Source organism: Sceloporus undulatus, chromosome 1 (genome assembly GCF_019175285.1).
Source record: "Sceloporus undulatus isolate JIND9_A2432 ecotype Alabama chromosome 1, SceUnd_v1.1, whole genome shotgun sequence".
NCBI classification, from domain to species: domain Eukaryota; kingdom Metazoa; phylum Chordata; class Lepidosauria; order Squamata; family Phrynosomatidae; genus Sceloporus; species Sceloporus undulatus.
Window position 1 is genome coordinate 89468804 of NC_056522.1, and position 25014 is coordinate 89493817.

The 25014-nt window shown below is 38.8% G+C and overlaps 1 protein-coding gene across 1 annotated transcript in view; it reads right to left on the reverse strand.

Annotated features, from left to right (window-relative positions):
- UTRN (utrophin) overlaps positions 1 to 20064 on the reverse strand; it is a 494831-nt gene extending 474767 nt beyond the window's left edge. The window contains exon 1 of the mRNA XM_042456820.1: positions 19873 to 20064. Within this exon, the coding sequence (XP_042312754.1) occupies positions 19873 to 19951 (79 nt within the window). The 5' untranslated portion in view covers positions 19952 to 20064. The remainder of the gene's footprint in view (positions 1 to 19872) is intronic.
- Positions 20065 to 25014: the final 4950 nt, after the last annotated feature.

Here is a 25014-nt window from a genome sequence, read left to right on the forward strand (position 1 = left end):
GTAAATCATGCCCAAAAACTAACACTAGCACATGGTACTCACATTCATTCACTCTCATTAGGCTTATATATATAAAATAGTGTAAACTCACTTTCAACCCAAAGACACAAGGAAACTGACAATATAAAACAATGAAAATACTAATGAAATTGTAGGGTTTCCCATCCTTCACTTGAGGGTTTCATGCTTCATCCCACTACTGTGACTACCAAATGTCAGTGTTTTCCAACTCTTATCCCACCAACTGTCCCACCAATGCCACCAACTGTGAGGATTCCTCTCAGGCATTCCCAACACTGTGGCCCAATGGGGAGTTTCTGTCCTTTAATATACAACCCAACACTGGTGAATGACAATTTAATTACTAACAATAAACTCAAGTTTCAAAAACACTTTAAGGCTGCTTGGAATTTGGATTTTACCTTTACAGTATGTTTGCATGATTTACTTTGGTTATAAGGTTTAATTATTACAATCCTGGCAGATTAACAGTGTTTTGCATGTCATGTGGTATGTTAGTCAGCTGACTTTTTTACTGGTGAAATGGAAAGAGTAATTCCAAGGATCTTCAGTACTGGTGTCTTGCCTTTGCCTTTATCTGCTTGGATTTTTGCTCTTGGGTTTATTTCTGCAAAGTGCCTCTAATTGTGGTATTACTTCTTCAAAGCATCCTGCTGGTGTCTCATCTCTACAATTGGATGTATACTAGCCAAAGTGACTGTGAACAAGGTTTTATTTCTACAATGTACTTCTGAAGTCTGTTATTATTGTTGCCATTTTCATTGTCCTCTTCATGTGATTTTGGAAGCTTTCTGTGTATTAATAATAATAATAATAATAATAATAATAATAAATTTTATTTGTATACCATTTTTCCCTAGATCAAAACGGTTTACAGACTATAAAACTATTAAAAACATCTCATAAAAATAGATAAAAACAAGTAATACAATTATAAAATGCAATCATTCATAGGGTAAGGCAGAGAATTGATGGCATCAAGAGCACTCAACTTCATTCCTCAGGGGGGAAGGCTTGGCAAAAAAGAAAGGTTTTAAGCCTCTTTTTAAATGTTTCTAGGGGGGGCATGAGACGGAGCTCCTCGGGGAGACTGTTCCAAATCCGCAGGGCCGCCACTGAAAAGGCCGTCTGGGATGTGGAGACATATTTGGAAGATGGAATCTCCAACAGATTCTTCCCGGATGTTCTGAGTGTGTGGGGCGGATTGTGTGGGGAGATGCGGTCCCTCAAGTAACTCAGGCCCAAGCCATGTAGGGCTTTATAGGTAATAACCAACACCTTGTATTGTGCTCGGAAGCGAATGGGAATCATAGAATCATAGAATCGTAGAGTTGGAAGAGACCACTAGGGCCATCCAGTCCAACCCCCTGCCATGCAGGAAATCCAAATCAAAGCATCCCTGACAGATGGGAAGCCAGTGAAGATTTTTCAGAATAGGTGTTATGTGGTCAAACCTGGATGTGCCGGTGACCAGTCTGGCTGCCATGGTTTGTACTAACTGAAGCTTCCGGGCTTGGTACAAGGGTTGCCCCATGTAGAGCGCATTACAGAAATCTAAGCGAGAGGTTACCAGAGCATGTACCACAGTTTCAAGGTCCCTTTGGCCCAGGTTGGGTCGCAGCTGGCGTATCAACCGAAACTGATAGCAAGCACTTCTGACCGTCGCATTTACTTGAGATGTCAACTGCAGGGACGAGTCCAGAAGTACTCCTAAGCTACGAACTTCGTCCTTCAGGGGAAGTGTGACCCCATTCAGGACAGGTGGATAAATTTCCTTCCCTGGGCCTGGGGAACCTATCACCAGTACTTCCGTTTTCTCTGGATTCAGGCTGAGTTTGTTTTCCCTCATCCAGCCCATTACTGACTTCAGGCAGGCATTCAGAGGAGAGACGCCATCCTTAGACACTGCATCAGTCGGAAACACAGAGAAACATAGTTGGGTGTTATCAGTGTACTGATAACACCGCGCCCCGTGTCTCCGAATGATCTCTCCCAGCGGTTTCATGTAAATGTTAAACAAAGTGGGGGACAAAATAGCTCCCTGAAGGACACCAGATGTAAGTTCCCTCTTAGAGGAGCAAGTGTTCCCCAACTGCACCATCTGGAATCTGCCCAAGATGTAAACGGAACCACTGGAGCGCAGTGCCCCCGATGCCCAACTCCCTCAGGCGTTCCAGAAGGATACCGTGGTCAATGGTATCGAAAGCCGCTGAGATGTCCAAGAGCACCAACAAGGTCACACTTCCCCTGTCGATACCCACACGGAGATCATCGACTAAAGCAACCATGGCAGTCTCAACTTCATAACCCGCTCTGAAGCCAGTTTGAAATGGGTCCAGATAATCAGTTTCATCCAAGACTGCTTGGAGTTGGAAGGCAACTGCTCTCTCGATCACCTTACCTAAAAATGGCAATAATGAGTCTATAGTTATTTCTCACCAGGGGGTCCAGGGAGGGTTTTTTGAGCAACGGTTTAACTGTTGCTAATTTTAAATTAGATGGAAATTTACCCTCCCTGAATGATGCATTAATTATGCGTTGCAATAATGATGTTACAGCATCACCATCCTGGGCGGTCAGCCAGGTGGGACAGGGATCGAGAGAGCACGTCGTCTTCCTAACATTTCCAAGAAGCTTGTCCACTTCATCGGTATCACCAAACTCAAAGTGATCCAGTTTAATGGAGTCCACGGAAGCTCTGGATACCTCTTCTATTGTTTCTGTTAAACTGCCAGCATCGAGATCAGCCCTTATCCGAGAGATTTTATCTGCGAAAAAGTTGTTAAAATCGTCACAGCTGGCATTAGTTGGTTCTAAAATAGGGTTCAGGGCGGGAGGAAGCTGGGTAAGTTCCCTCACCACCCTGAACAGCTCTGCTGAATTAATTGATACAGTGTAATCTGATTTATAGACTGATTGTTTATGGATGAATTTTTAAATGCATCAATTGTTTCAGTATCCCTTATATATATTTACATCTACAGAAACTATCTGTTGTGGTCTTATCCTTGGTATGAACCTGTTCCTGGTCCCGTAAAGTGTTTTTCAAACTTAAATTTATTGTCAGTAATTAAACTGTCACTGGCCTATGTTGGGTTGTATAGTATAGTATAGTATAGTTAGAAGCTTGTTGTGTTTCTTTCACAGTGTGTTTTGATCCTTTAACCCACTAACTGTGGAGGCTTCCATGGTGCTCTCTGCAATTACCAAGACTGAGGACTGTCCCCAATCCCCACCTCTATGACACCAGCTTTGCAGATAATCTAAATGACCTCCAAGTGGATATGAGTATTTATGCAACATCTATCCTCAATGGATACCACCCCTCTATATTCAAGGCTGCCACCACAGACACTTTTATTTGAATCCAAGCTCTCAGACAGACAGCATTTCCAGAGGCCAAAAGTGCATAAAATAAAAAAAAATCTTTAGAGAAGTTAAATATAACACAGCAGATTATTTATTTTTCACATTTTAAACACCTCTCTCTCTCCATTTGCTAACTCATGCTCTTATCAGTCACTCAGTTCAAATCCCCTTCTCTCAATCCAACTCTAGTCTAACTCAAACCCTTTTCGAACAGCATTCTACTCAAGCCATAAACTAACCAACACCCAACTCAAACTGAATTCCCATCATTCACCAGCCTTATGCAAATCTCAAACATTCCACCCATCAGCATTCACTCCAACATGCCATTCTTACCTCATACTCTGATACATCATCAATAAATCAAACATTTTCCACTACAAACCCATGGCATTAATGGAAAAAGCTCAAAAAAGCAAAGAAAAAATCAGTTGCCATAAAAGAAATGCATTTAATGGCAAAGCAATTTTCAATCAGCTCAAAGTTTTCACTCAGCCCAAACACCCTCTAGAAGAAACTACATGCTTTCCAATCACCAAGTAAGCAGTATGAAATCCAGCACCGCCTCTCTCAGGGGGGCATTTGGCAAGTATAAAAATAAGTACCTTGTTTTGCATGTTATACAGCAGGAACATAAAAGATACAGCCTTCAATATGCATAGTGCATATGTAGGGCCGCATACAAAGTGCAAGACTGTAAGATACCTTGGTACACATTACATATTACCCATTACTATTTTCTGTATCTTCTACTACTTCCATCATAAACTGAATCTCATATCCCACCAACACCTCATACAAAATATGGTTGCATAAAATGCCAAAGAAAATTTAAACCACAAACATATTTGTTTACTCAAAAGGATGTCCCACTACTTTCAATAAGCTGGATCCCCTAGTAAATGTCTTTCAGTCTAGATTTAGATTCCCATGACTTATAAATTATCCTTATGGTCAATTCACAAGACTTTGCTAGCAACTGCTCATATCATGCAACAGCTACTCAGTGTAATAGCCAAACTTTGGCCATAAAACTTTAGTACCACACAGTGAGAGAAGCTGATTGATGACAAGCTTATTCCTATCTGAAAGTCTAGTTATTTAGAGGTTGTTTTTTGTTTGTTTGTTTTTTTACTAAAACTCTATACCAACCAGAGCCAAGTGCAAAAATAATACTGCTGGAAGTGCCAAACACAAAACAGTGGCTTATGGGGGCCACCACCACTATCAGCTGCATCTCATGCTGCATATCATCTCATACTGGAATCACTGGTGCATGCTGTATAGGTGTAGGATACAATCTTATTTTACAGTTGTGCAACCCTAAAGCTCAGAGTGTCCAATGTCCCATGCACAAAGCAAATAATTTTACTTAGGACATCCCTTTTGTTGTGCTGATGTTTAACAACTGGAAGCCACAAACAGTTGGCCCTACCAAGCACTCAGATAGCTACCAGTAGATCCCAACTGTTTGCCTGTCCCAGAAGCACAAAGCTAAAGATCCACTACCCTCACCCCTAATTACCTATTTGCATAACATTCCTGAGAGCCACCATGGCATAGTGGCTTGAGTGTTGCCCTAAGACTCTGAGACTATGGTCCAATTTCCAGCTCAGACACAAAGCTCACTGAATGATCTTGAGCAAGTAAAATGCTTTCAGCCTCAGGGGAAGACAATGGGAAACTTCCTCTGAACAAATCTTGCCAAGAAAACCAAAAAAATCTAGGCTAACATCTGTCTCCCAGAGGGCCTTTTCTATTACTGCTCCTAAACTATGGAATGACCTGCCGGAGGAGATCCGTCACATTTCCACTCTGGCGGCTTTTAAGAAAGCACTCAAGACGGATCTCTTCCGGCAGGCCTTTCCAACTTAGTTTCCCTCCCCAGATATAGAGATATTTGATCCCTCATCTGTCTATTTTCCCCCGCCAATGTTTCTGCCTATTTTTTGTTTGTTCAATGTTTTTAATGTTTTTAATGTTTTTAATGTTTTAATATTATTACTGTTTAATTCTGTTTTAGTACTGGGGATGGGGGGGAGCGGTAGGTCTAGGGTTTGATTTTTTTAACTCTATTGTAATTTGTTGTATTTTATTGTTGTAACCCGCCCGGATTCTTCGTGATTGGGCGGGCTAGAAATAAATCTATTATTATTATTATTATTATTATTATTATTATTGAGAAAACCCCATGATAAGGTCACCATAAGTTGGGAACAACTTGACAGTACACAACAACATAAATTCCTATTTCAACATATATCCAATAAATTTACATTTTTTTTAAATTCATGAGTAATTATGCACATTAAACTAAGGTGATACTTAAAAACAAGACTCTCAGCTACTTAAAGATTTGTCAAGCATAAACTATTCTATTATGGCAGGGGAAAGTAAACTGTAATTACAGGATCAGTTAATCATTAAATAAGAATTAAACAAAAGCCCATGTACCTTGTTACTTTCTTAATGAATAGTATCATGGTGATTCCCTGTTATTATTGGTAGGGAACACTATGGGTTTTTGTGGGTCTTTTTTGTTTTATTTTATTTTTAATGTTACAGCAACTAGTTATGAAGTAATATGACGGTACTTGGACAAAAAGTATGCAACAGTGTTTTTTAAAGGATTATGTTGGCAAAGAAGGAATCTGAAGAAAAATAGGCCTAGGACTGCTATTGGAAGACAATATGATGTACAGTAAATGAAGACAGGTAATTAAAATAGGATTTAACTAAGTTAAAAAAATAGCACTTTTATACAGTGCTATAAAACTTAGACTAATATAAAATATAATATAAAAATACTGTACAGTACTTATAAAAATTAAATGTGTAATTGGAAAATATGGAAATATAATACCCAGCATAGAGTAGTAGCCACTGAATTATCTCAGATTTGATTTGCTAATTTCATTCTCCTTTTTAGATGTACCAAGCTGCTGTACAATCTAAATCCCAGCTTTATAAGCATGTGGAATGATTGTATGACATTCACATTCACAAGAACCTCATTAAACAGCTGTGCCAACTAGAGTGCCACCCAAGACTATGTTACAGCAGGTTAAATACCACCTCCCAAAGTAGGCAGCAAGCAATGTTTGGTTTGTAACATCTTGCCTGATGAAGAAGCTCATGGAGCTTCGAAAGCTTGCAACAAGTATATTGTGCATTTCAGTTGGCCAATAAAGGTATCACTGATGGGTTTTTGTTTGTATTTGTTAAATGACCAACACAGCTACCCCAGCATGTTTTATGTATTGTAGCTGCAACAGAGGAACCATGAAGAGTAGTCTGTGGACTGGGACTTCAACCATGGTAAAACAATTTTTTTTCTTCTTAAATTTGGGCTGAATTTGCATGTTTTACCTCTACATCACCAAAATGTTCCTGAGGCAAAAACATGGAGACTTCTTGAGGAATCCATTGTTCTCTGCCTACAAAGAGGCCTGTGGTCTCACTGGAATGGAGGCATATTGGATTGCAAAAGAGGGGTCCCTGTTGAAATGCAAATGGACTGGAAATTTCCTGGACTTTGAAAATCTCCCTATTTCTGCATGACCAGAAGAAGGAGGAGCATGCCTGCAAAAGGCATCCTCCCCATTATAACATCTTTACTAAGGACTGAAACAACATGCAGGCATCTAACATCTCTGTTTTTTTCCTCCTGTTTGGTTGTAACATCTTGCCTGGTAAAGAAGCCCATGGAGCTTTGAAAGCTTGCAACAAGTATATTGTGCATTTCAGTTGGCCAATAAAGGTATCACTGATGGATTTTTATTTGTATTCATTAAAGGGCCAACACAGCTACCCCTGAATGTTTTCTATCCAGTCAGGGTTTAACTTCGATTTATTGGTCCTCATTTCTTCAGCTCAATCTTATGAAGCATTTTGTTCTCTCAGCCACTTGTACTTAACTGATTCTTAAAAAAATGCTTTGCATTTTTCCTCTTCACATGTGACATTAGATATCTCGAAAACTGAATTCTGCACACACATCTTGAGTTTTAAAGCTTCCAGCTTCCTATGTGGAGAGAAAAGCTCTGAAGGACATAAAAGGTGCCTTATTTGGGTGGCAATAAATCATGAAATGAAATACTTAACATGATGGCATTGAAAAACACATGCTGCTAGAAGAGTAATTCTGTCTCAAATGATGGAATAAAGGTGTAACTGCAAGCAACATTATTTATGTGAAAGGGTACGGATAAATAATTTCCACAACATCTTCCTTATAAGCTTTCTTGGTTATTTTTGTGGGGTTTTTTCTAATCCTTTTACAGAGCTGCAGCTCCCTCACATGAAGAATCCCAATTATCATTTTCTCAGACTTAACAGCATGAACATTTCACACTCAGAGCTTCAGGGTGGGAACAAAGAGCTTTCTAACTCATACAAAACTGGCCCTTCCATTATTAGTTCAACAAGACAGAAACAGAAGTTTATTTCTCCCACTTAACTGCATTGTTTTTAAACTACTTTTTAACATTTTTAATTATATGTTTTAAATGGTTTTTAATGTTGCTAATAGCATAATTCTGCTTTAATGTCTATCTCTTGACTGTATTAACTTTATTGTATTTATTTTCATTTGTAAGCTGTCTTGAGTCCCAGTTTTGGGGAAAGGCACACTTTAAGAACAGTGAGTAACAACTGTAACACCCCCTAAAACCACAACATAATTATCTGAGGCCAGAAATAAATGAGTTGGCAGACCTGGACTTGTGTCTTGCTTCAGGACCATAAAGGTCTTAAATTAGGGTGACCATATTTCCCTAAGACAAAAACGGGATGGGGTTATATAATATTCCATATTCATGAAGAAGAAAGACAACAACAAGTTTTATTACATGAACATACTGAGCTAACAATTATTCTTCAATGACAGAACTCATACAAAAAAAATAGGTAGACGTAGAGGGAGACTGTATTTTCACTATGACTGTACCATGAATATGAAGTAATCTTACGCAGCAAATTTTGCTCTTTCAACACCTTATCATAAAACCTCTTACACTCCATGACACAATTTTTTTCACAACCACAAATTCAAACAGGGATCATCAAACCATTTTCTCAACACAACAGAGCATTTTTCTTGAAAACGGGACAAAATAGACATTTACATTAAAACGAGGGGACGGTCTGGAAATATGGGGAAAAATTGTACTTTTCCCATTTAAAACAGTACATGTGGTCAGCCTATCTTAAATAGACCCACAGAAGGTGGGTTCCTTTACAATGCTCACAGTTACATGTTTCTTCTAGCTTTCTAACTTCTAAGTTCTTAAACTATATTTCATGTCTTAGAAATAAGTGTTTTTATTTCAGTGTCTTCTCTCCCATCTCCTCTCTTCAGAGAAATGTCTGTCCCCTGTGAGAACATATATTTTCGAAAAGGTAAGTAAAAACTAACAGAAGTAATATTTCCTTTAGTTATACAGCAGCAGCAGCAGCCACAAAGCCCATATCCCATGCAGATCTGGCTTTCTTCCAAGCCTCATTGAAGTGTCAAATCTTACACCACACAAAAAGGGAACAAAGAAAGGCCAGCCGACAATCATAAAATCCCTGTAGTTTTGAGTAATGGTCACTGAGCTGGTGTATTGGAAAACTTGAATCTCAGTTTCACTCATTTTGTTTTTACTGCTTGCAAACAATAAGCCTCCTTCTCAATACCATATAAATAACATAACATGTTCTATAAGCCCGAGGCAATATAGTAATACTGTAGAGGAAAAGTTATCTGTGCCCATTGGCAATGCAACTGCAGAGGACAGGTATCCAGCAGCCACATCAGTAAGGTATATGCATCCTGCATCTAAGAAGACAAGACAGGGCAAGGCAAACAAGTCATCATACAGTACTTGTGTCAGCTATGAATTTCTCCTTAAAATCGTTATAGAAATCTATCTTGATTGGATTCAAATGTTTTTTGTTCATCCCCCCCCCCCATTTTCTGCAATGCTGCAGATGAAGAGCTAATTCGGATAAATTCTTCACTGACAGCAATGAATAGTTTAAAGTCACTTTTAAGTAAAAGGCCTCTTTTTTTCTTTTTCTTTTGCTAGACACCATCTACTGAAAGCTGCAACATAGAAAGGCCTCAGTAAGTTACAATGTCACAAGTCTGCCTACAAGATTGCAATTTATTTTTTCAGTCATTACATAGGTTGGAAACAGACACTGACCAAAGACCCTTACCAGCCCACTTTATAAGCCATGCAGCCCCCTCAAATTGGTCACATCTGAGTAGTTGGAGAACAAGGGAGGATTAGCGAGGATCCTGCTCATTCCCTGTACCTGGGCATGCTGCAAAGACGTCATCTGCAAGGACATCCCAACAAACTGCAGAGGTTCCCAAAGGTATCTGACACAACATATCATATAAGATGGTTTTGGGGAGATCGCCTCAAGAGACATCACTACATGAGATACAAATGTCTCCCAATGTAGGATCTCAGATAATATTTTTTAGAAAGTTCCCTTTCACATTGTAGTCCCTAACGTAATCTAAATGTGCCAAAGATGCCTGACAAATGCTTAAAATAAACTTTTAGCTCAAGCAGCTAAGAAGCTGACTCTGCTGATTACAAGATCCGCAGGTTTGCAGTTCAAGGCCCAAGTGCTGTGTGACAGAGGGAGCTCCCATCACTAGTCCCAGCTTCTGCCAATCTAGCCGTTTGAAAGCATGTAAAAGTGCAATTAGATAAATAGGAACCACTTTGGCAGGAAAGTAAACAACATTCTGTGCAGTCATGCTGGCCACATGATCACAGAGTCGTCTGTGACTACGCTGGCTCTTTGGCTTATTAACGGAGATAAGAGATGTCCCCTAAAGTCAGGCACAACTTGACAACCTTTCTGGAAGGGGGGGGGGAATGCAAAGATATTCTGGTATGTGAAAGAAAAAATATAGCAAATATTTTTCAAAAAAAGAAAGAAAGAAAATATAAAGGTATATGCATGTGGCAATACACACGTTCTCCATTCTTCCTCTATTCTATGCTTTCACCTGAAACAAGTGTCTATGATTCCAGCTTATGAGAACAAGATAGCCACTAAGCAAACTCTCAGAAGGAAATAAGGGGATTTCTCCTGTTCATTATAAGCAAATGCAACCAGGAGAGGAATTCTTTGCACAAGCTCCACTGCAGTGAACAGAACAGCTTGCCATAGCACTCACTCTCATTTCCCGTTCATTTTAACAGGGTTAGTACTGAAGAACTTCCCAGCAGGCTAAGGCATGTAGTTTCTCATTTGTTATACACAGGCCACATACTATCTTTCGAATACAGCTGCAACATAAAAAGGCCTCAGCTACCTTCAGCAACCTATACATGGCAAACAAATAAAATTAAAAGGGACAGCCCATCAAAAAAAATAAGTAATTGTTCATCTCAAAGATGTCAGTAGGTAACAGAATGTGATGAAGATTGTTTTGATCACAAGCTATGACTGGATAAATTATTGTCCTTCATTTTTTCGTAGCTATTATGGTGACTGCTTCTGTTTTTCCTATCAGAAACATTTTACCTGAGAAAATGATGTTTGCATAATCATAGCAAATATAAAATAAACTAGATAATTTACAGATTTGATATATAATGGACAAATTTAATAGTAGTATTGATGGTGAGCATGACACAGTTCTGAGATGCAACATGACAAATCTTTCATAGACACAACTGTAGTAGAGTATTTAATTTTCAGCAAATTCATACTGACATTCAAGGAGCATGACATCACTTTCCCTTTTAGTATCTTCTGTTGTTGTCTGCTTTCAAGTTGGTTCCAAGTTATGGCGGCCCTAAGGTGAACCTATCATGGGCTGACTCCCTCCACTCCATCTGCCATCATCATGGCCTCAGACAGAGAGAAGAACCGCTGGACTTGATTCCCTTCCCCACTGCCATTCCCTTCTTCTTTTGTGTCATGTCTTTTTAGATTGTAAGCCTGATGGCAGGGAAATGTCTAATTAACCATTTGTAAGTTGCTCTGGGACCCTTTTGGGCTGAAGAGTGGGGTATAAATCGTATTTTGGTATGATGACTGGTTTTCTTCTCTTCTTGAGTTTTACTTTTATTTTTGACATGAGTAGTTCATGATCTGTGCCACAATCAGCACCTGGTCTAGTCTTGATGGTGGAGCTTCACCATCTTTGACTTCTAATTACCATATTTTCCAGCATATAAGATGACTTTCTAACCCTGGAAAATCTTCTCAAAAGTTGGGGGTCATCTTATACTCCGGGTGCAGAAACTTCCGAGCTGGACTGGTCACCGCATATGGTGGGGGGAGCTCAAAAATGGCTGAGGAGCTCCACTCTGGACCCCACAACAAACTCCAACTCCCAGAATTCCATAGCAAAGACCCAGACCTAGAGTTAACGCACTGCCAAACCAGGTTATTTCTCCGGTGTGAATGCAGCCACAGTTCTCCTCCTCCTCCTCCTCTCCCTGGATCCCATCCTCCATTTCATGCTCCTATGCTCCTCAGGTTCACAGCAGCAGTGGAGGAATGTAACGCTCATAGCTGCACCATTTTGCAAGCAAAGGCAAATCAATGCAAGGGAAAAGAGAAGCCAAAGCCTCTCCAAATGGAACGTACGGGGCTGGGGCCGGAGGGGAGCCTCCTTTTTTTTCCCCTGCCAAGTCCTGGAAGGGGGGTAAAAAAAAAGAGGCCTGGCTTTTTTTTTTTTAAAGTATCCTCCTCTGGCCCTTCTCTCACTCACTCATATAGAAGGAAAGCCAAGAGATAGGAAAAGAGGGGAAAGGAAGAGGAAAGGGTGGATCTTTTATTTTTAAACCCCAGAGTGGGTTTGTGGTGCTGCAAGGACCCACCTCAGTGGCATGAAATAGTAATGAGGATTTTGCATTAGAAAGGGAGGAAAGGGAGAGTGGTGAGGGGAAAAAGACACCCCTCTCTGAGGCATCTCTTAGTCTTAACATGCGTTGGAAGAGAGGTAGTCTTATACAGCAAATATATGCCAAACTATAACTTTTAACTGAAAAGTTGGGGGTCATCTTATAGGCCCATTCATCTTTTATGCCAGAAAATACGGTAATGTATTTGGTTTTTGTGTTAGCCGTCTGGTGGTGTCCATGTGTATAACCTTTTCTCTGGTTGTATGAAAAATGTGTTTGCAACGAATAGGTTGTTGGCTTCACAAAAATCTATAAGACGCTCACCTGCTTCATTCTTTTTGCCAAGTCCAAATCCATCTACTCTTTTTGATTCTTCTTTACTTCCAACCTTTGTGTTCCAGTCTCCAGTGATCAGCTTGACATCCTGTGTTGGTGTGTTTTCAGTTTCTTCCTCTGCTCCTTCGTAAAACCTACCAATTTCTTCTTGTTCTGCCTCAGTGTTTGGTGCATATACTTGAATTATGGTGATATCTATAGGTTTCCTGTGGAGCCTTATTGAGATTATTTGATCTGATTTTGCATTGCATCCTCTGACTGATTTTGCAGCATCTTTTCTTAGTATGAAAGCTACCCCTTTTCTTTTTTTCTTTTCATTCCCTGAGTAGAACACTGTGTAGTTGTCTGATTCAAAGTGGCCTATTCCTATCCATTTTAACCCACTCACTCCCAGTACTGCTGTATTCATGCATTGCATTTCCATTTTCACTCTGTCTAGCTTCCCTTGGCTCATGTTTCTCATATTCTATGTCCCTGTTTTATGTGTGGTGCTGATTCTGATGGGGTTTGTCTTTCTGAGAGTGCTTACTGCTTGCTTTGTCATTTCTTTTTTTTTTTCTTTTTTTTCTTTTCTTTTTTTTGAAGGAAAAGATCAGAGTTTGACCATAGGACCAAAATAAGGTAGAGTCATGCTAAAGGAAATGTACTGTTTAGCTTGGAGAGGAGAAGGCAGAGAGGTGAAATGATAACGCTCTTTAAATACCTGAAGGTGATGCCATGTAGAAGATGGAGCAATCATGTTTTCTGCTGCTCAATAATAATAATAACAACAACAACAGACCATGAACCAATGGATTCAAATTGCAAGGAAAGAGATTCCACCTGAACATTAGGAAGAACTTCATCTACTGTTCAATGGTAGCATAGACTGTCTCAAAGGATGGAGGCATTTAAATAGATGGGCATCTTCCATGAGTGTTTTATGTGTGCATTTATGTGCGCTTTATGTATGGCAAGGGGTTGGATTAGATGGCCCTTGTGTGAACCCTTCTTTTTTTTTTTAATATATCTTTATTGAAGTTTATGTACATTTTTTCTATAAAGCAAAAATAAAACAAGTCCATTTAACAATACAGTAATTCAATAAAACATATCATCAAATAGACTGAATAACTAGACTGGTTCTATATACAGATGTACCTTGAAAATTGCATTTGATAAATCAATTAACGTCTCAGATCCTCACGCTTCCAGAAGGAAATTCCATTTTTGTTTGCATTGCTGCAGTGTTCTGCCATTTGCTAACATAGATAAATTATCCATTAATGCAAATTCATGTATTTTGGTTTCCCATTCTTTGACTGGAGGACTATGGGATTTCTTCCAATACTTCGCGTAAAGTAATCAGGCAGCCGTTATCATATAAATTAGTTTGCTAGAGTCATCCTGGTTTAACTTCAATTTATTAGTATTGATTATATTTAAAAGAAACAATTCAGGAGAGAAGGGCACTCATTTTTGCAAATATTTTGTAATGTTCTTAAATATATTTTTCCAAAAAAATTTTACCACTTTACATTGCCACCACATATGGAACAGCAAGCCGGGGGCTTTCTTACACTTCCAGCACTTAGTATTATTAGATTTCTTAATTTTTGCCAATTGGATGGGTGTTATATAGCATCTGAAAAACATTTTAATATAATTTTCCTTTAAATTATTACATTTTGAAAACTTATGAGTGGTTAACCATGATCTTTCCCAGCAGTCCATGGAAATGGTTTTCCCAATATTTTGCATCCACTTGAGCATATTATTTTTCACCACTTCATTTTCCATCTCAATTTCCAATATGATCTTATAAAAATTAGAAATCATATGTTTTTCCCCTCCTTTCAATATTTTATCTACAGTGTTCAATTCGTGTTCTAGTCCATATTTCTCTAGATCTTTTTTAAACTCTTCTGTAATTTGCTTATAACTAAACCAATTAATTACAAACCCCTCCTTCTGCAGATCCTCTCTTGATTTAATTCTTATACCATCAGAAGTTTTAGACAATATATCATTATAGCATAGCCATTGCTGTTTTTTTAAGTTTTGTTGTTTATGAAAGGCTTCTTGTGTAGAATGCCACCTGGGTAGTTTTGCGTAAAAATATTTTTTATAAGTATTCCACACTTTGAAAAGCGGTTTTCTAATAAAGTGTTCATTAAATTCTTTCCTTTCTTTACATTCTTCATAATTCAGATATGCGTGCCAACCCAAAGTTAGATTATAACTTTCCAGATCAATTATTTTTTTATTCTCTAACAGGATCCAGTCTTTGATCCATGTTAATGCACAGGCTTTAAAGTAGAGTTCTAAATTGGGTAAACCTAAACCCCCTTTTTCTTTGCAATCACACATTACTTTAAATTTGATTCTAGCTTTTTTCCCTTGCCAGAGAAATTCCAAAATATCTTTATTCCAGGTGTGGAATGGTTTCTTATTACCCAATATAAGGCAGTGCTTGAAATAAAAAAAGCATTTGTCATTTCTGACTGCCCTTAGTTGCTCTTGCAAGTATGTTTTCCTTTAGATTCTATCTGTCTCTCTGTCAGTGTTCTTGTTCTGCCTGTGTGACATTTTTTATGTCTCCTCATAGGTTTTCTAGGTGGGGGGCTACACGAGGAGGACCACCTATACCTCCCTGTGAACAGTGCTAACAAGTGTTAGCTATGATGTCACTGCTGTTCTTCACTTTAGTAACACCCACCACTACTGCTGCTGCCCAGTAGTTGTTTTCCTATGTCATTCTCCCTCCCGCCATTATTGTTGAATTGATAATTTCCCTACCCTTCTCCTCCCTCTTTTTCCCTTCCCCCCTCATGACCTTCTTTATTTTAGTCTCTCATCTGTCTTCTGGCCCTTGTTTGATTTTCCTTGTCCATCCTCTGTTTCCTCCTCTCCTCCCTCTGGAAGGCAGAGTGGGGCTGAGTTGGTCTGTGCCAGGGCTGAGATGGTTGCAGGGCAAGGCAGGATTACAATGCAACAATCAGAAAACAAAAATGATGATCACAAATGATTCACTTAAGTTTAAAGTAGAAAAGGAAGACAATGATATAATCAAAATGAAGGCTGCAGTCAAGAAATCAGAGGAAGACTAGGACTTGGAAAGGCAGCTATGAAGGAATTGGGCAAGAGCCTCAAGTGTAAACACATATAATTGAATACCAAGGTCAGGATTGTCCATGCCATTGTATTTTTGATTTCTATGTAGGGATGTGAAAGTTGGACTGTGAAAAAATAAACCTGGTAAGAAGAAAATCTAATTTGAACTGTGATGCTGGAGGAGGGTTCTGTGAATACCATGGACAAATAAATGAGTCCTAGATCAAATCAATCCCTAGAGACCAAGGTGATTAAGCTGAGACTGTCATGCTTTGGACATATCATGACAAGACATGACTTACTAGAAAAGACAATACTACTTGGCAAGGTAAAAGGGAACAGGAAAAAAGAAAGACTACATTACAGGTGGATACACCCAGTCAAGGAAGTCACAACCCTGTGTTTGTTAAGACCTGAGCAGGGCTGTTGATAAGAGAATGACTTGGAGGTCTCTCATTCATAGGATTGCCACAAGTGAAAGTCAACCTGACAGCAATTAACAACAAAAACAAATCAATCTGTGACAGTTTCAATCATTTTATAAGGTCACTGAATAACCAATGTTGAAAGAGGGATGAACAGTAAAGCTGTAATCCAGCTCTAGTACCTACATAGCTTCCAGGTTTCTGACGACTGCAGAGACATGGTTTTCTCAATTAATGAAAAAATGAGTACTAAGTACATAATTTGGTGTTTCTAAGAGATTTTCACTTAAGAACACATACACTGTGAACACCATGCATGAGATGAACAGGTAGACTAACAGAATTCCACTTGTGCAGGGCAGCTTTCCTGGATTCTGTACCTAATACAGTTCCACATATCCCTCATAAAGCCACTTTTGAGTGCAATAGTACCCTCTGTATGATTAAAAAAAAAGTGGGACCGGATGAATGGATGGGAAAGCCAGGAGAATTTGTTTATTTTATTTTATTTTATTTATTTATTGTTGCTGTGTGAGGTCCACAAATGGAACTGTCTCTTTGTTCATGGAACACATTTTTGGACCTAAACCAACATTCTCCTTGCTGAATTCACAGGAAGGAATAATAGCTTGCTGGGAGAACAAATATTTTGCATGCAGAGGACCCAAAATTCAATTCCCAACATCTCCAGTTAAAAGGAAGTTCCACTGCCTCAGATCCTAGACAACCATTAGTAACGACAATCAACATTACTGGTCCAAAATAAACGGACATGTAGTCTGACTTCACACTTGGAAAAGTAATTTCTTGAAATACAACTCCGAGACACCCCTCCCCACTTCCCCCAGCCAATTCAGGTCTGACTTTACATAAGGCAGTCTCTTGCATTCCTAAACAGTCTGAGTCTCTTCTAACTATACATATATTAGCGTCCAGCTACACTGGAGGAGGGCATATCATGGCTATGTTAATAGCATGTTTGATAGAGATCAGTTTAACAGAGAAATCTATTGAGGAGCCCTGGTGGCGCAGTGGTTCTTGCCTACAGCCAGAAAAATTGTGCATAACTAATCTAGTTGTTTCACCTAATGAGGAAAATATATTCTCAGAACAATACAGACATGAAAATTGTGTCTGATGACTATTATTATTGTAGCCCAATAGCTTATTTTTTAAAAAATAGAATCTGCTCTCTAGTAAATTTAAAGAGTCATCAGTGTAAGCAACTGTGCACAAGCTTAAGATGCCAACAGGCAAAATAGCTCATTTTATTCTGCCCCATACATGTCAATGACCTCTGAGTGACTTCTGTGGAAGAAATAATTGGCTACCAGTTGAGATGGTTATGTGGCTGATGCCAAACAAGCCTGTGTGACAAGAAGATTCCAGACATTAGCATTAGTTCTCTAGGACAGCATGTTGTCAAAGAGCAACATGATGAGACAGGAGTTATTTTAATTAGTAGTCTAAAGTTTATCTGCTATCACAATCAAAATTAGTGTAGCGGCAAAAAATGAGTTTATTATGCACTGAAAAATGATGTGATCAGGCACAGGGAAGGAAGAATTGCTGTTCAGCATTTTTCTTTATTAGTCTCACTAGCAATGTGCTTTAGTTTTCTGGTCTGTAACATTCTTTCTGTACTTCATTGTGAGAGAAATTCTAGAATTACAGTTTTTTTAAAAAAAAACACCATTAGGTCATATTACTGCTCTTTGGTCTTTGAACATCCTTGGCATCCAAAACAAACTCTTATTTTAGTCTGTTTATTTGATGGAAACAAGCAACCTTTTCTCCTTTAAAATGGAAAGGGGTATATACACATACACACACTTCTCCTCTGCACTGGGGCATGCAAATATTCTTATTGAATCAGTTTGATTATTTATGTTTCATGAACAACTGACAGATCAATTTGAGATCAGCCTTAAGATACAAGTGGCACTATGATTACCCTTTATATTGGACATCATCCAATACCAAACATTTCAATTTCGCTTTAGGGACATTCCATTTAAGGACTTAACAAGTATTCCCTTCCTTTAGCACTCCCCCCCCCTGCCTTTTTGGAGTAATTAGAATGGAAAGTGCAGATGTCAGTACTGACAAAAAGCTTTTGATTTGTTGCAAAGCCTACTTTTAAGTACTGGGTCTTTTCATTGGGACAGCTCTTTCCCAGGTATCTTAGGTATGCAAAGTAATAAATAACTTAGATTTAGAACAGGGGGGAAAAACAAGAGTAGCTACAAAAGGCAAACCTAATTCTTGAAATTTCTGTCAGCATATCTTGAATGTTGTCTTTCTGGTTTAGTAGTGCAATCCTAATCCTAATTATGTCTACTATACATTGCATTCAATCAACAGTTTCTGTTTCCAAATAAGTCCATACAGAATGGCAGAGTGAATGCATTAAAGATCTGAATATTTGGATTAACACCAAAATCCTGCATTTTTAACTACCGGTAGGCAATTATGGAGAAATGAGTGAAGCTTATAAATGTTTCGACATTCACATAGCCAAAAAATATTACCTACAGAGGTCCAAAAGCATGTGAAATGACACTATCAGAAACTATTTTTGTACTCATGTGTTCATAGAAAAGCCACATACAGGTTGACAGATGGATCATGTCTAAAACACTTGTGCATGGCAAGAGCTAATATAGTGTCCTGTCTAAAGTCTTCCAATATGTGCAATCCCACACTGCATCCAAGAAGACCATGCTCCATATGCGTACTGTTGCCCTCATGTCCTGCATGTGGGCTTCCCGTGGGCAATTGTTGGCCCCTGCACAAACAGAATCCTGAACTATATGAGCATGTCATCTTATACAGTCTGCCCCTTCCTATGTTCTTATGGGGAGGGGAAAAATAATGTTCCAGAATGTGCAAAAAAAAGCCCTCCATCCCCTCCACTCCAAATCTCCAGCCTTGCAATTCCAGTTTTGTGCTAAGGCACTTAGCTAAGAACTCCAGAAGTTCCCATGCTAATATGAACTACCTTTGACTTCATGTGTATGTTTTATTTAGCTATGACAACAAGAAGCTACTAGAACAAGATGGCATAAAAGAACACTAAGCATATGGCCCTTTATTTAAAAAAAAGAAAGAAATCCTGATGTAATTACAGTACCGGGACAACTCCTACATAAACAGGCATGATTAGCACCACAAAAAAGCAGAGGTCCATAATTATAATAATTTCATTATGAAATAACCAAGAGACTTCTCAAGTTGAACCAAGGACCAAGCATACTGGACAATGCTTTGATAGACATATGCATCAGGAAACCAGTCAGAGGTCTTAACTGAGTGCTACAAACAGTGTAAATGGTAGCCTAACCATCATTAAACACACACACACACACACAGGTGGGCAGGAACAATGAATTAATTTTATGACACAGCCACAGCATATCCAGACTATTATACACTGGTCTCACTGGAACCAGGTAACAGGAAGCAATGTGAGCATGCATCCAAATCTCCCATGTAGATGTAAAAGAACTCTGAAGTAATCTGGAGTAGAGGAAGCAGGTGACAAAGGGTTAAAAACCTTTATCCTGCAGCGCTGCTCCTCTACTCTCAACTCTACCTTTCACAAACAGGTTTTTCCAGTTCAAAGGGCCATCAGGCTACCATTTACATACCTTTAGACATAAGATCTAATTTGGACTTTTAAATTCCTGACAAATAAACAGCACTTTATTTGTTTTTTACAGTGAGAAATTAATTAGATGGCTGTGAACAATGCAACTTACCAGATCTAGATTTAATGATGTTGCTAAACTCATTGTGACCTCCTTCATGTCCTTCCTCGACATCCAAAACTTTCGCCATGTTTTTCCCCCCACCGGAGTCCAAGTTCCAACATAGAATTATTTAAAAGCTTTGCATATACTCCCACACGCCTGCCTCCTTTGAAATCAAAACCTGAGATGGAAACAAACCAAAAACAGTTTAAGTTTATTTATATAGGAATGTTTTGAAAATAAAAGTTCTCTCAAGGCAGCTTACATTTGACATCAGAAAAACAATTAAAATCAATTATATAAAAGCTTTTCACTCAACACAAATGTATTAAAAATTCTGTTCAGACTAGTAAAACCATATTACAATTTAAAAAGTGAGAGACACAATAACCCAAAGCTTGTGATTTCCAAAAAATAGTGGTTTTTAAAGACTTTAAATCATCTTAATAGTAAGCAAGCAGAAAACTAAACATACCTCTTTAGGAGGGAGTTCCAAAGATATACAGCCCAACTGAAAAAAAAATTCCCCCTCTTGTAACTATCAACCTAATCAACCCTTGAGTCTGCAACAAGCTAAGTAGGATCATCCATGAACAAATGTCAGGTGATGTAAGTTATATTTCAGAGGAAGAAACAGGCAAAACCACTTCTGAACATTTATGGGATCACCATAAGTTGACAGGCAACTGAAGGCACTCACACATACACAAACACAAGATCATGCAGGTAGAGACGGTCCCTCAAATCATGATGTCCCTAACCATTTAGGGCACAAGTGGACACTATCATTCTCAAACTCATCTTGGACCACATGACCTACTGCTGCTGTACCACCATTTCTGCCTTTAAACAAGGCACTTTCACATTAAAACAGGGTATGCAGATTTTTAAAGAACCTTGGGTACCGACATGCCTTGCTTTAATTAGGAAGCATTCCTTTAAAGGCATAAAAAGCAACTGCTTTGGCGTTACTACATCATCACATTTCAACAACAGCAGCAATGGCAAAGAGGTACAAAAATGTATTTAAAGAGCAAAACCAGTATTGTAACTGAGCCCAGAAGCAAACGCATAACCAGTGTAAGTAATATAAAATTAGAGTAATTTGCTTCAAAACTTAGCCCAGTGGTTCCCAACCTGTGGGTCGGGACCCCTATGGGGGTCGAATGACCCTTTCATGGGGGTCGCCTAAGGCCATTGGAAAACACCTATTTAATTACAGTTATGAAGTAGCAATGAAAATAATTTCATGGGTTTGGGTCACCACAACATGAAGAACTGTATTAAAGGGTCGTGGCATTAGGAAGGTTGGGAACCACTGACTTAGCCTTTCCCAAGCACCTAAACCATTGCATTTTGGACCAACCGAGAATTCCAGACTTTCACTAAAGGTAGCCCTACATATGTAGCCAGACTAGAAAATAGCCTACGAATGGCTGGTTTGACTATGTAGGGCTACCTTTGTAAACTCCATCACCTCTTGATCAAGTCAAGACTAACATTCCAGACTACGCCAGCAAAAAGCGCATCTAGCCACAGCTAACTGTGCTACAACTAATAGTGCCTAGTCTAGCCCAGGATGATGCCTAAGCTGGGATCTTAAGTCTTCCAGAAGAAATACAATCTACATCCTCAACCACAACAGCTAACTGTCCTAGTGATAGTTCCTCCAACTCTGTTTTGTCTGGATTATGTTTCAACTTGTTCACCTTCATCATTCAAACTGTCTTCAAACAATTCAAATGTTCCACATTCTCAATGGGATTTGTAGCTGGAAATGTGAGTTAAAACTATAGAGTTTATCGCACAGGCCTCTCGAACAGGCCTTGTGCATTACAAAAGGGGCCACGATGTGGCCAGAACAAGTGTGTGATGCATTTTACCACACACAAAAGTCCCCATTCCATTCCCTTCCATTCCCTTCCCCATCCATCCCACAGGAGGCGATTTTTGAGAACTGTTCAGTAACTGTTCTCAAAAATTGCCTCCTGTGGGATGGATGGGGAACGGAACAGGGATTTTTGTGTGTGGTAAAATGCATCCCACACTCATTCCACACTTATTCCCAGCCACGTTCATTCCATTCTCAATCCATCCCAGTGCGATAAACTTCTATATGTCATCTCTATATATTTTAGCCCAAGTTTCTAAATGACCTCTGTGTAGCAGCTTCATGATAAAAAGCATGAAGGACAAGATACAGCCCCAAGGCTCCCCAAAAGACAAATCCATGAAGTGGAACAGAAAAACCACTGGATTCATCCCAGCAAGAAAGCAAGCCTGAAGTCATACAATGCCATGCCTCCCATGTCCATTCTATTCCAACAAGAAAACAAGGAAAGCTACTATGATCAATTGTGCTGAACATCCCTGAGAGACCCAAAGAACCAACAGAGTTGCACTCTCCTTATCCATTCTTTAGCATCAGTAATCTGCCATCTAACATTACCAAGTCATTTCCATAACATAATCTGTACAGATACCAGACTGGGATGCTTTTTTTTTAAATCGGTGTAAATGATTCTATTCAAGTAGAGCTTTATATGTAGCAAAAGTATAACAACATCTGTACTTGTATGTTCTGTCTTCCTGTTTCTTCAGTTTTCCTCTTTTTGTTCACATTGCACTGGTTGCTTATCTTACAATCTGCTATGTAATCTGAGCAAAGGGAGACTCAAAGAAACTAAAGTAACCTATCCTATAACTTTACCTTTTCAGCACTACTAACTTAATAAATGATAGTATACAGTCATTCCTCCATTTTCACGGGGGATCTGTTCCAGAATCCACCCCAGCAATGAAAATGGAAATTAGCATATATTCAAAGTCCATTGAATGGGCATGCATTTTAATCCCCCCCCCCTTGCCCTTGCAAAAAGCAAGACTGCAGACTCCAAGCCCACAATAGAAGGGATGACTGTGCAATGCTTTTTTACAGTAAATGTTAGTGTCTATGATAGTTAAATATGTTTGGACAATTTCTAGCACTGTTTAATAAAACAGGATCAGAATCTTATGTATTTAGCTACTATAAAGATGTATAATAGTATAATGAGTCCCTATATTGGGGAGAAAGGTAGGGTTTAAGTAAATAATAATAATAACAACAACAACAACAACAACAACAATGCTACTGTTAGGATGTATACAGCTACTATTAAAACGCTGCATTAATATTATATATATATATATATATGCTCAAAAATCCTACTGGGCCCAATGGGAGTTATTTCCAGATAAATGTGCATAACACTGTCTTCTTCTCATCAATTCAAAGAAATGCTGGCCTACAGACTAGAAAATAGCCTGGGAGTGGCTGGACTAACTTCCTTATTTATGTGCAAGTTACAAAGGAAGCAGCTTTCCAGCTATACCAAAGCCTACCTGGATGAGTTTCAATAATACTCATCTAGCTATGTGGAGGGGCAGTGGTGATACATACCAAAATGAGATTTACATGGAAGGCAAAGTTTTCTGTTAACTGCACCCCTATCACCTTCCCTTTTCTTATCACTCTGAATCCATTGCTTTAACTGTTGCAAAATGGAGAAAAATACAATGGGAAACTAAAGGCTCAGTGTGGTGTTAAAGTCTATTTCCAACTTTCACCAAGATTTAGGATTATTTTCCATATATCCCCTTTTTATTTTATTACAACCATCTTGTAAGGGTTAACAGTACTGAGGGAGAATAGGGGTGCTTTCTGAAGGCTATCTAGCACATAGGCAGAGATGGGAAATGTGTACCCCCCCCCTCCCAAGATGTTGTTGGGCTGAAACTCCCATCAGATCTTGCCAGCCAACATAGCCAATAGTGAGGGCTTCTGGGAGCTGTAGTTCTATGATCTTTGGGAGGTCACAGGTTGCCCACTCTGTGTTGAAGTGACTGAAGAAGGAAGGTTCTGCTGTCTAGCAATCATGAACCACCCAAATTGGAGGTCACTACACAGATATGAGCACACAGCCTAACCCTTCCTTCCCCAGCCTCCACTATGAGGAAAGTTTACATCTCTTATTCATCTTCATATGACATCTGCATAGCCACACATCCTTGAATTAAGGGGGGGAGGGAAAGCCCCTTGAGTCCAAAATGCACAAAAACACTGGTATCTGTATATAGAGAGATCTTATATCACCTTTGAGACTAACTGAAAGAAGTTGGCAGCATAAACTTTTGTAGACTACAGTCTACTTCCTCAGATGCATTTGAGGACGTAGACTTAAATCTATGAAAGTTCATGCTGCCAACTTCTTTCTTTCAGTTAGTCTCAAAGGTGCTACAAGATCTCTCTACATACTAATTCTACAGACTAACTTGGCTGTTATTTTTGAATTCTGTCACACTGGTATCTGTGCAAGTGTACTAGCAAAGAGACCAAATAATAAAGTCTTCCATCCTTTTTTTGAAAAAAGTCATTTTTATTGAATCTAAACACAAACACATTTTATGCATCTATCTAAAACACAAACAACAATATCAAAACAAACTAAAGTACTGAACAAAAATAAACATACACTACTGGCTCCACTCAACACTGATGGACAAATACCACTATTTCTCTAATTCCTTATATATAATAATATATATATGCCTCTACATACAACATACAAACTCTGATCATTTTACAAAACCACAAGCTGATTCATATATCCAATGAGACTGGCGGTACATAATAAACAATTCCCAATCTTTCTTAAAATTATTCAAAGATTTTCTTTTGATCAATACTATCAGTTTGTCCATTTCAGCAAGTTCAATTGTATTCAACAACCAATCTTCTTGAGTCAGAGTATCTGTGTCTTTCTATCTCAGAGCATGTGTTATTCTTGCTGCTATGATCATATATTGTAAAGTCTTCCTCTACTTCTTCTTGATTCATCAGTCAGCATTCCAAGCAGAAAAGTCTCTGGTATCCACTGTATCTTGACTTTAAAAATATATTCCAACTTTAAATGAATTTGAGTCCAGTGTTTCTGTGCTTTATCACAGGTTTGTTACAAATGGGGGGGGGAGACCCTGATCCAAAACACACTACAGCAATAATTCAGTTTGAGACCAGTTTGACTGCCCTGGCTCAGTGTTAGGGAATCCTGAAAATTGTGGCACCAGAGCTCTCTGACAGAGGTGGTTAAATATCTCACAAAACTACAG